Source organism: Platalea leucorodia (assembly GCF_965183815.1).
Source record: "Platalea leucorodia genome assembly, chromosome: 5".
NCBI lineage: Eukaryota > Metazoa > Chordata > Aves > Pelecaniformes > Threskiornithidae > Platalea > Platalea leucorodia.
This window is the reverse complement of record NC_138827.1, coordinates 72,465,135-72,477,666: the sequence shown is the minus strand read 5'-3', so window position 1 is coordinate 72,477,666 and position 12,532 is coordinate 72,465,135. Positions and strand designations below refer to the sequence as shown.

The following is a 12,532-nucleotide window of genomic DNA, read 5'->3' as shown; positions in this document are numbered from 1 at the left end:
TCTTATTTCGCAGTTTCACTGCTATAACTGTAAAAGAAGAGCTTGCCCTGCGCATGTAGATTAACCTGGTGAATGGAAAAAAATTGAGAATGGCCAATCACAAAAAACTTTCTAGCAGGAAATCATACAAAAGTTTCCAGCGATCTAAGTGAGTGGAGATACGTTTTTCAACATATATACTGATTTGCAAACTGTAACTCTCTATCATAACTGACCACTAAGATACACTCTATAGATCTCCTTGAACACAACTACATCAAATATTTAGGCTCTTTTTAATACTATAGAGAGAACCCATATGCAAACATGAATATTCTCATGTAGAAAGAGATGAGATGGTAGTTCTGTCCTTAGGTTGTATTCTACACCAAGATGCCTAGGAATAAAGCTAATAGTTCAATTCCTGATCTACCCACTCCTTACACTGCATGGGCATTCAGTATGAATGCCGGAAGTTTAAAAAAAAAAAAAAAAGGGTACTTTATCTCATTTGTCATTATACTTCATAAAAGATGTAAAACGGAACACACTTAAGTTTGATAGTTACAGTGATTCTTACACCTAGGAGAGAACAGAGAAAGCTGTATCACATGGAGATATGGAGTTCTGCACAACAATAGAACAAGCAACTGGGTTTAGTTCTGTTATTGTTCGATTTCTTAAATGTAAACTTGTCCACATTCGGCACAAGTTGAAATGAAAAAAAAAAAAAAAAAAAAAGAAAATGTATACAAACAGTAGTTTGAAAAGATAGTGTTGTTTTTCCTTGCTACCACTTCACATACATTAATAAGAGCTGATTTTTCCAAAGTCAGGCTTCTTTTTTTGCTTAGACTTGTAATACAATTATAAACATGTGTTTGCAACATGGACAAACACATACCCACATATTTAAGTGGAGACAAGATATGCTGGAATTAGAATATCTGCTTATATTCACTGAATTGGTGCACATGTGCAGAAAACTAAACAAATCCAATTCTCTAGCTTTCTTTAAAATTCCGTATGTCACTGGATGGATGCTTACACATTTGATAGGCTGCTTTGCCTTAGAAATTTATCTGTGAAAGACAAAGAGAACAGGAATTGGTCTTCCTGAACCTTTTCCAGCACTTAGATAGTTCATACCAAAAGTCATCCCTGCTGAGCTCTGTCACAGCTGCTGAAGGCACAACTATTCTGTGTCTCTCCATAAAAGCACAGTAATGGAAATATTAACATAGACATGCAGGCTTAAGCACAGTAAGTCTGCTCATATTGCAAATTCCTTTTTTTCCTAAAAGACAAGATTTCCTTAAAAAAGAGGGGCACTATTCAAACTGAGCCTAAAAATCTACCTCTTGTCCTCTGACAGTTGTCAGCACTGAAATGCCTACCCTAAGAGTACTAAGCGTACATGATGCTTTCCAGTTCAAATCGATCCATTGCAGCAACAGGTAAAATAAGAGTTAAAAAAATCCCAAACAAAACAAAGCCCAACATTGGCCTTTTTATTATCTGTAAACACACTGGTGTGCATGGAACTGCTCCGTGTAAATCAGGTTCACCAAGTCATTTAGGAGAAATCACATAGTGAGCCAAACCTCTAGGGGTTTATTTTTCCTGCTACAACAAAGATAAGAAATAGATCAGGGAGTGACAGGGACCAAAGAAGAAAGAAACCCAAACACATTAGGACTTCTTCAGGCAAGAACCACAGTGGAGCATAACTGCTGACACGAGTAAATCTTTAAACATGACAACTGTGGCAGCGCCCCTTTGGTCCCTGTAGACTTTATCAGCTGTCTGGAACAAAAAGTACCCACCACCATGTTCCAGTTAAATGAGGAAACAAGCTGGCAGTGCCACTGAGATTAAAAATACCTAAGAAGTCTGCAGCATTATCTTAACATATGCAAACAATTAGGCTCTTCCACCTTGCTGCAATCATATCCCTGCTAAAAGCCAACAACTCTTCTGATGAGTTTCATATCAAACCTATTAAACAAGGGATGGGGCAAGCATCCACAAACATGCAGGAAAGTTCTTCTGGTGTCACACTAGACAAAATATCCTTGAAACCTGAGGAAAAGGGCAGAATAATCTCATTTTAAATTTATTATCAGCCACCATGATCCAGCAGAGCATCTCAGCCTATATGTAATCCCAACTACGTGGGTAGCAAGTAGATCTAGTTACAAACACCTGTATTTTGTTTTAGTACATGTTTTGAAGTCAAAGTAATAGTAGCAGGAACCTACCTTCCACAAAGGAAAAATAGTGTAACTAGCATCTTCAAAAAAACCAAACCAAAACAAAAAACCCCAGACCTTCAACCATGAATGCATAAAACCAAGTTTCTATAGAAATCTACACTCTGTTTTTGCAGCAGAGTGGGAGGAAGTTCAATACTTTGTTAGGTGGTTCAGCAATCGCTGGGAAGAGATGCTATTTGGCTTCGCACGTTAATAAAGAAGTTACATCCCATAAAGAACTGAAGAAACTATCTCACGGCTCTGCTGCCACTAAACATCTGTGTTTCTATTTCTATTCTAAGCATTAAGAAAAACGGAAAAGAGTGCTCTGAATTCTGACAGCAGAAATACAGCGTTCGTTTTTCAGGGCCTGATCCTAGCAGGTGGAACTCATCAAGCCGATGACTTTGTGAGAAGCAGGAATCCCAATATGCATTCAAGTCCTTTTTAGCAAGATGTTTAAGCACATGTGAAACACAAACCATCAAGGAACTCAAGTACCCATTGGCTCCTGGGTATTGTGTGCCCTGACAGATATATCTGTTCAGTAGGAATTTAATTCTGTCTACACAGGTGTTACTAGCACCTTCACCCAAGGCAAAATATTCTTTCCACATAACCATCTCGTTAAAATCTTCAGTTGCTTGAGGGTGCTAAATAAAAGACAAATTTATAAATTTCCACACTTCTGCCAACCCCACCACAACTACATATATTTTTCCACACATGCAGTCAAATAGTTTAAAAAAATTATGCCATAATAGACACATCAAAATAATCCTTATTAAGTTCAGCTGAGTGACAGAACATAACAGTAACCTCTCTGGAAGGAAACTGAACTTCTGTGACACAGCTAATACAACAAATCACATGTGGAGACAGCTAAGTTATTAATGCAGTCCTACCATCTGAAGGTGGCGACGCAAAGGTAACAGTCACTGTTTCTGTGAGAACATTCCCACTGTCTGTGGTCCACTGCAGCTGGAAGGAAAAAGATCTCAGTTCTCAGAATGTGTCCAAGTTTGCCTACTACAGAAACATAGGCTCAATACAGGCCCTGTAGGAAAACAGTGTGTAAAACTACACTTTCTTTTAACTATGCATTTTGAGAGCTCTTGGTTTACAAAAAAAACCCAAAAAACTGTAAAAGATTTTTAACATGCACTATAGCAGGAAGGCTAAAGTCTGCTTATGACAGTTCAAAGTCTTTAAAATAGAAAATAGTCAAACCATTTGGCTAGCTAACAAGTATCACCCACTCACCTGGGCGAAGAGCAGTGTAGAGGGAGAGGGAAGAGACTGATGACACAGCATGATTTAACAGTACAGTGTCAAAGCTGATTTTAAATCAGCAATTCCTTAGCAGTCAGCCTCATAACTGGGAAAATTAGGATCACTGTGCATCCCTTATTACTCAATAGGTGGAAGAAAATTAAGGAACAACATTGTAAGTGTTACTGAGCATTCTGAAGTATCTACTTCATGCTTACTTCACTTGCCATAAAGTGCATTTATTAATATTTATACATTCAAAATGTTGTGCAAGCCCTAATTTAGGTGGCATCTGAGACATACTTCATCCCTGTTTTTCAGATACAGAAAAGTAGGAGTAACTTCTCCAAAACACGACAAAGCCATGAATAAAATTTTCTGATGCGTGCCAATTTTTCTACACCACATCGCTTCCAGTGCATGCAGTCATCATGAAGCACTAGTATAATTTGTCAATCAACTAATAGCAATCTAATACTGATGAGATAAATACCGAAAAAGGTCAGAAGGTTTTATTCACATTTAGTTCAATCTTGCTCAGCCAGAGATTCCACTGAAAATATTGCTGCTGGAAATATAAAGTCATAGAGAATTTTGGATGAAATACAGCTAAGTGGTAAAAATGAAAAATAAGATTTCCAGTCTTTAATTCCAAAAATAAAAAAGAAACACAAAGGCCAACGTACTGTTGCTGGGATACTTTCTGAATTATACACCATCTCGCCATTCCTCAGGGACTTCTGCACTTCATGAATGTGGTTCTTGATGTCATTCACAGTGGGGAAGAAGGACAGGTTATGTCTTTCTGGCACTTCATCAGGCTTGAATAATTCTCTTTCCACATACTTTCTGTCACATGTTAAAGGACATTAAAATATGCATATTTAAAATATATTGTGCTATTTCCCTCTGTTATAGACACTGCCACCTTCTCCCTCCCCTTGTTGCAATGACAAGACGAGCAAGCTAGATGATCATCTGACCCAGTTCTTTGTGCATCTGCTACAGAGTTTGGAATTAAAAATCCCCATTTATTCAATTAACTTTAAAGAGGACAGCAGCTCTTAGTGGCTACCTACAATGAAATGGAAAGAGAAGACAAAAGCTGGGAAAAACAGATTCTCATGCCATAATGGGAAATATATTCAGTAATGCATCAGCACTGCCATTGAGTTGCAAACCAAATTAATCAAATGCAGAAGTAGATCTAGCACTACAGACCGAGAGCATGCCAGACAGTTCTGTACCTTAGTTGCTTCCTCACTGCATAGACCTGCTCTATTCCCTGAGACACCAGTTCTCGGATCTTGTCTGCCACTTGAGGATGAAGTCGGGAAGGTAGAGTACAGTTCTCATCTCTAACAACTTCCTCCTCCTCCTCAGGAGGAGACACAGAAAAATGGGATGGTGAAGAAGGGAGGCAGGAAGTTTCCATTTCATGGTATTGGTGGGCTTGCTGAGTGGGTAACTGTACATACCACCTGGCAAGAAGGAAAGAGTTTCTACACACAATTCTCAAGCAAAGGCAAAAAAATGAGTCTCTTTGGGCAACAGTCCGACAATCACAAACAACCTAGTGAGAGTGACTTAAGTTTTTACAGCCCCTGAGCTGGAAGATACTGTCTTTCAGAGCTCAGGGCCCTCTCGCATCTTTCAGTGCAAAATAAACCAGCTCAAACTCCCAAATAATACAACTATTTCTATCTATTCCCTGCATGAAAATATCTGCTGAAGTTCCACAGCTTGGTGCTTAACACATTTACCAAACTAAATACTCCGGAACCACAGAAGTCTTACTGACATTGTGGGATTTTTTTACTATTGATATTAAGCAAGAGCCTTAATAAAGCGACTAAGTGAAAAATAAAGCAAACCAAGCAAATTATTGCTCTCTTTTGCTTCATTTGTCAAGATAAATAAGAAAGTGGAAGTTTCACCTGAGGACACCGCCAGCATCTATCAAGTTCTTCTTCAGCATGTTGAATGCTTTCTCCTGCTCCATTCTTATTATTTTCTTGTCAATTTTAGGGTCAGTAGGAACTCTGTATTCCGGAAACTTTTGAACCTTTTTAATATAGATCCTTCCAAGGAGCAGGGGGAATAAAAAAAAAAAAAAAAAAAATTCTCCTTCAGTACACTTTGCCCTCAGGGGGAAGGCAAAAACCCCAGCAACTTCATATCAGATATTAGTATAGAAAAAGTTCAAGCAGAGTGTTGCAGGGGATGAGGAGCCTCTAAGAGAACTGTAAAATTGTTAAGGACACATTAACAGAGACGGATGCAGATGGATACATATAGACACACTTCTGTTCCAGTCTGGAAGCCACTCAGCCAGAGTGATTTTGCACCTCAGCAAAAATCCTCTGTCCCTCAGTATAGTAAAAGCACAACACCATTGCTGAACAGGCTGTAGTTCACCCAGCCTGAAGCCAGAATTGAGCACATACATACCTAGCTGCAACTGTCCAGGTAAACACACTCTTAGCTCAGTAAAAATTGAACAAGCACCGAGGAGGATAGTCAAGGACAAGGAAAAAACCCATTAGTGTTGGATAGGGAGAAAGTCCCCAGTGAACAGGAAGAACTGTAACTCCTTCAGCAAACAGGACATCTGCTAAATTAGGCTGATTGACTGATATCAGTGCAATTAAAAGCCTGAAGGAAAAACAACAAATAAGATGACAAAGTTTTAGGACCAAAAATGGTCACTAAAGGACACCACAATAACTAACTAATGCTCAGGCAGAGCATGATTCCCAGTTGTCTTTCATGTCCTGATGTACTGCTACTTTGGATCCAGGCAACCTATCAAATCTCAGCCTTACTCAGTTTAACAGGACACATTTCCTCCTTCCCTCTAAATGAATATCAACCTCAAGTTATCAAGGAGACGAAGCTAAGAGCTACAGTGCGTATCAGCTACCACCCCCAAACAGTGATTTGTCAAGTCTCACAGAAAGGACACTTTCTTAGGATGCTGAGTAGCTCTTCCAGCTTTATAGACAGTTCCTACCTTGCTGGACAAGTGGCTTTGTACAGATGGCCAGAAGTGCTTTCCTGCTCAACAGCTTTTTTGGGCTGGAACCCTTTCCTCCTTGGCCCATATTGGCACTCCATTACAATGGCTCTGCTTCCTGGGAACAGAAAGTAATGCACTCTATTTATTCAAGAAACCGCTGAAGCCATTACAGTAAAACAGTAACTACAGAAAAGATGAGAGTTCCGAAACGGTTATTTCTGTTTACCATCAGACTCTTCAGAAGGCAGAACACTTAAGTGTAGCAAGCATTCAAATACAGTGCAAATGCTTCTCTCACAGCATCTACGGAACACAGAGCATTTTCAAAGCATTTCCCAAACTTACTACACCTCACAACACTCCTGCCACGTATATGAGGGCAAAATATTGGATTCTGCCCTGGTGAACACCAATACTTTACAAGATTACTTAACAAGCCTTGCAAGTTGCCAAAGGAGCACAATGCTGGTAATAAACATAAGAGAAGCATAATCCCCAAAATAACTGAGAAAATCTACAGCTGAAATCAAAGGTCAGCAGCTATTTCCAGCCTCCTGTCTTAAATCAATACTTTAGACCATGCTGTCCCATAAATTCTTACTTGCAAGGCTGACCTATCTTATCTGCTAAATAACACTGTTTCGATGTGGCATACCCACACAAAACCAGACAGGCTTAAACAAATATTACTTAGCTCTAAACTTGAAGTAAGTGACTTCTTCCAGTCACACCTCTAATGAAAGGGGTAACAGGCATAGCATTAAAGTGGTCAAGAAAGGAACTTCTTCCAAATTTCTTCCACGTCATGTTTAATTATCTTTTATTTATAATTCATATACTCCAGTATGCAGGCAAGGAGCTACCTATACCACAAGTGATATAACCAAAGCCTTTTTAAGTATTACAACAGCAACATAATGTGTATCCATAAGATACCCAATGATTTATTGCCTTAGAGTGTGACATTAAAAAATAAAAAATAAAAAAAAAAAAAAAAATCAATGCAAATAAAGAAGTAGGAAATTTAAAAAATAATTATGTATAACAAACAGATATCTTGTCTCTTTCTTAAAAACAAACTTAAAATCAAAGTTCCAGGATTGAAAAGCCTTCAACAGCTTTAAACTAGTCCTTGCTAATAGGAGTCTCAAAACCAATTTGATGGGGCCCTTGTTTTACAAAAGTATCAACTATTTAAAATTCTTATTAAAAATAACAATCAAGATTTTGATGATTAGTGCATGTTTTACACTATAGGGAGCTACCCAGCTTCTCTATATTTCCCCACAGCTGAAGCACAACAAGGAAGGTATTACAGATTGGTTCCACTTATGCAGAAGGGATAAATTCCTCAACAACAACACTTTTCTCCTGCACAGTTTAGAATTCAGTTATCTGGGATTTAAACTGCAGTTCAGTAAATCATATTTACAGCCTCTGCTCTACAGGTATAAAGGATTTTAATTAATTTCATAGAGGAGTTATAAGCTAAATCTAAACGTATTGGAAAGGCAACATGTTAGAAATACACATAATGCCTGTTTGGGGGTCTGAGCAAAGCAAAAAATATTACAACTTAATTATCCGAGTCTTTATTAGTCTACAACACTTTAAAAAAAATCTACATGTGTTTTTGCTTTAAATATCTTACTGTGGGGCAACTAATTTATCAGGCAGATCTTACAGGAAACTGAAGATGTCTCATATGCATTTTGGGGAAAAAACAAAAGTGTAAGTTGTTTTGGCTTTGTTCTTAGCTTTCTTATACCTCACAATTTACAGCTCAAGCTTTAAAACTAGTGCTAACATCTCAATTTTTCAGTTACTTTCATAAAAAAAGAAAAAAACAGGCACATAACCTACATTCCAGTCATTCATGATCTCTATATAACAATTAAAACCTGTTCATTTCATATCTGAATGAACTCTTAGTAATTTCACATATGCATTGCATGAGCTGAGTATGTAATTACCAACCTGTAAAGTCTGCACATTCATTTAAAAAAAAAAAAAATCTGTCTGCTGAGGTATTTGATGTTTATTTTGCTTTTTAAAGGTATTTAATTTTTTTAAACGGTGCCATTTGAATAGTTTATTGGCTCCTGTGGAACAAACTCTTCAAAGGATCTCCAAGTTAGGCAAGAATACTCAAACAAGCTCTTACCCTTATGAGAACTTTCACGTTCTGATAGAGCAGATGGGACCTCCATCTAAAGATCTCATCACAAGAACCCCCATCAAATGGTACATAGCTGATTTATTTCTAAAGAACAGAAGGAATTAATCACAACAAATCATAAGCCTGTGGTTTAAGGGAAACAAACTCCTTCAGAGTGTCACCCAAGCTGCTCTTTTTTTATGTTTGTGCCTTGACTTTGTCAACACTAAGGAACACCATAAAGATCCTTCTTTATGGCCAGTTGGCAACTGATGTTGAAATTTTGAAAGTAGTTATTAAAATAAAAGTTAGTTACCTGCATTGACAAAGGGGATCCCATCATATGGGACATACTGAGATTTCCACATCAACCGTGTGGCGGGTTTGGCTGGGCTTGGAGACTGGCGCGTCCCCCACACACTTTGTGTTTGCTGCTTGTGTAGCGTTAGAACACTCTCTAATTCTGTTTCGCTCACACAATAGCCGCGGTACGAGTCCCCAATTTTCTGCATGGAAAGGAGGTGAAATAATAGGATTATCACCCAGCTGACTGCTGAACATTACACAAGAAAACAAAAGCAGTCAGGGACTCTGGCAGGTGAGGACACAGGCTCAGATTTTTGGTGTTTTGTGTTTTTTTTCCCCACACTATTATCCTCACAAATAGATTTACCATAGGATCTAACACCAGAGCAGTCCCCACTGAGGTGAGGAGTTTGTCAGCACTCAAAAGACCCTAAGTACATGAAGAAGCCCTGAAAGATTACAGTTACTGCCAACTCTGATTTCCATAGGACAACTTCACTCCCCCAACACACACTTCAGTTAGTCACCTCCTAAACAAATTCACCTTAGGAGAACATTTTCACTTGATTCCCACAGAGAATCTCTGAAGCACTAAAAAATATCTATGCATGTACTTCAACACACACACACTGCACTGAGCTGGAGCAGAATATACCTGCTTATACCACCTGTAACCGCCTCACCCACTTAGTGCACTAACTTGGAGTTGAATGTCTCATGAATACCCCTCTCAATCTTCAAGGCACTCTTGATTCTCAACAATACACAGAAACACAATATACCAGATTTCCCACATGCAAACTGATGACAGTTTCAATGAACTCTGCTAAGCTCTGGGCAACTCCAGAAAAACTGTGTCTAACCTGACTCAAAGTAAAAAACAAACAAACAAAAAAAACAAACAAAAAAACCCCGAAAGCCCACAAACAACTTGCTGCCTTCACAACATCCCCTGTGACAGCTATTCAGCTACTCAGAGCCACCACAGCTGGTTCAGTGCTGGTCTACCAGGGCCAGCCAGAAAACAGCGAAAGCACTGGGACAGAGAAAGGCTTTCCATCCAAATTCAGAACGCCATGGTCACTTCTGTTCATACGTAGCTCAGGACCAGGCTGACCAAGCAGCTGGAAGTAACACCCAGAGTAGATTGCCAGCTCAGCCTTACAGCATATCTGTGGGGCAAACGCATGGTGAGTAAGTACTAAAGTCTGATGGATCTATTTTGCCACCTTCAATAACAGAGCAGCCAGATGTTTAAATAATACTGACAACAAAAGCAGCAACAGTGTCTCTCCAAGACCATTATCGCACAAATACTTCAGTGACAACTGCATAAAACCTGCCTCATAGTCACCTAAGAAAAACAAAATGTCTGTGGTTAGCAAGACCTAAAGTCAACAAATTAACATCTTGTGAATGAACTGGGCCGGCATGGTGTTGCTGCTAGCACAAGCTCAAAAGCAGAGGGTTATGTATGCACCGGCTGCATCAGTCATTCTGAGATACCAGTTGCTTACACTTCAGCAGCTGACTATGCTGCAAGCACACTGCTCCAGCAGTTAAGAATGTCTACACAGGCTGCACTCACACAGCTGTACTGAGAAAGAGAAGCTGGCAGTTGTTTAGCCAGAAATTATAAAGAAGATTTCTGTCCAAAACTTGATCTGAAAAATCCAGGAGAAGCAAAGCAGCCTGAGAAGTACCAGAAGTACCTTCCTTACAGAAACCTGTAAAGGGGGATGCCCCCTTTTGCGAGAGGGATTACAGTACCACTCCAGACAGTGAATACTGTGTGATCAGCGTTTTTTCCTTCCACATCTTATACCTGTCACTATACATAGGTCATTGATCTTATTCCAGGGAGATAAGAGAAGACTGATAAAATTATTGTGCCAGAAAAGTAGTGATAACAGTTAAGGCACTGTCTCCTATTTGGCTTTACTTCTGCACAAGATAGATCATTTTCCCAAAATTGGTGGAAGGGGAAGAAGAGAAGAAAAACATATAGCACACCGGATCCCTGCTCTCTAGGAGCTTCCCAAGTAGGAACAAATGAACAAATGAGACCATCTGCCCCACACAAATAAATGAGCTTAGCTTTGTACAGTTGATTAATTAATACAGTTTTTAATTACACTCTATTTCTGTGTGCTGACACATGCTGGAAACACATTCTGATCAGACCACTGAAAACTAAGCAGGTTATAGAAAATGATTTTTTTTTTTTGTTTAAAATCTACTTTTTATTAACAACGTAATTACCCCGCAGTAATCCAATAGTTTCTAACCCTTTAACTCCAGCCAAGCTTCAAGCCAAATAAAGGAGCAACTCCTTCTCTCTCACCTGGCCTCATCTCAGCAAGTGTACATAAAAGCTTATACTGAGGCACACATACCAAAACTACAGTTTTCCTTGAGTGAACTAACAGCAGGATACCAAGGCATTACACTGTCTAGGCACAGCAAGTGTAAGCTGAACATTTCAAGGCAGTCAGGGAATCAACACCAAACACAGAGCTTAGCGCTAATTTTGGACAGCTGCAGCTTTTACTGCTCTGTGTTTGCCTGCAGTACTAACTGCCAAAGGAGTCATTGCCCTTTGGAGTTCAGCCTTGGCCAGCTCCCTGGGATACATAATTGGCAGCACATACCGAGGCTACGCCATGGTTTCACCTGCTGGCATCTTCTGTGAAATTCACACAAACCTCCACTCTGTCTGTTTCTATTCTGGCAAGTGACTGAAAGAATGGAATTGTGAGTTGCCACATTTACCTGCTAGATCTCCAAATACCAGTTGGACCCTTCTATCCTGTTACTAGTAACAAAACATTCTGCAAGACAGTCACACCTGAAAGATAAATGACACCTCAAAATCCCATTGTCTCTAGTCTGTGCCCATGAAAAGGCACATGCATTCTAGCAGTCTCCAGTGGATTTACGCTGTGTAACTGACAAACTCAGCAAAGCAACTCTGCTGATAACACACAAGAAGAAAGAGAATTTGGGTTATTCCTGCTTGGATGAGCAGACTCTGCAGGGAGAACAGCAACAAAATATTTTTTTTTTTAAAGGAACAGTGAGGATTAATGCATACAGGCAATAGTTCTGCTGAACAGCAGAGGCAGATGTTTATATCCACAGAACACATCCAAACAGACAGTATTTTGATTTCCTTTTCTTTAAAAGTAAGAACTCTTCTATAAATGCTGCTGCTGTGAATTTGCAGGTGAAATTTCTTGTAATAGATTCATATAGACCAAGCAGACCATAATACAAGTCCTCCTATAAAATGAAAACAATAATAAATGATTCAGATAAGCTACATTACATTGATGTTAAGACAAGAGAGTATGTGCCACATAGTGCTAAAAACACAGTAACAGGTGTTACACATCTTACTGGACTTTAACAACTAACTGGCCATTTGAATTGACTCATTTATTCTGTGAAAACAGTATCTCGACCATGGAAGAATTAGCGTTATTGATTTTCTGACCTCTTAATGTTTAAGTTGATATAATAGTGGACAACACCATTTATATG

The 12,532-nt window shown here is 39.0% G+C and overlaps 1 protein-coding gene across 5 annotated transcripts in view; it reads right to left on the bottom strand.

Annotated features, from left to right (window-relative positions):
• The window catches only part of CARF (calcium responsive transcription factor), a 35,718-nt gene that overhangs the window by 14,871 nt on the left and 8,315 nt on the right, over positions 1 to 12,532 (bottom strand). For all 5 annotated transcript variants that reach the window (XM_082313749.1, XM_082313747.1, XM_082313750.1 and 2 more), the window contains exons 6-11: positions 9,000 to 9,189; positions 6,520 to 6,640; positions 5,444 to 5,587; positions 4,754 to 4,987; positions 4,193 to 4,355; positions 3,140 to 3,215 (exon numbers count right to left, since the gene is read on the bottom strand). In XM_082313749.1, coding sequence (XP_082169875.1) covers positions 3,140 to 3,215; positions 4,193 to 4,355; positions 4,754 to 4,987; positions 5,444 to 5,587; positions 6,520 to 6,640; positions 9,000 to 9,189 — 928 coding nt within the window. The remainder of the gene's footprint in view (positions 1 to 3,139; positions 3,216 to 4,192; positions 4,356 to 4,753; positions 4,988 to 5,443; positions 5,588 to 6,519; positions 6,641 to 8,999; positions 9,190 to 12,532) is intronic.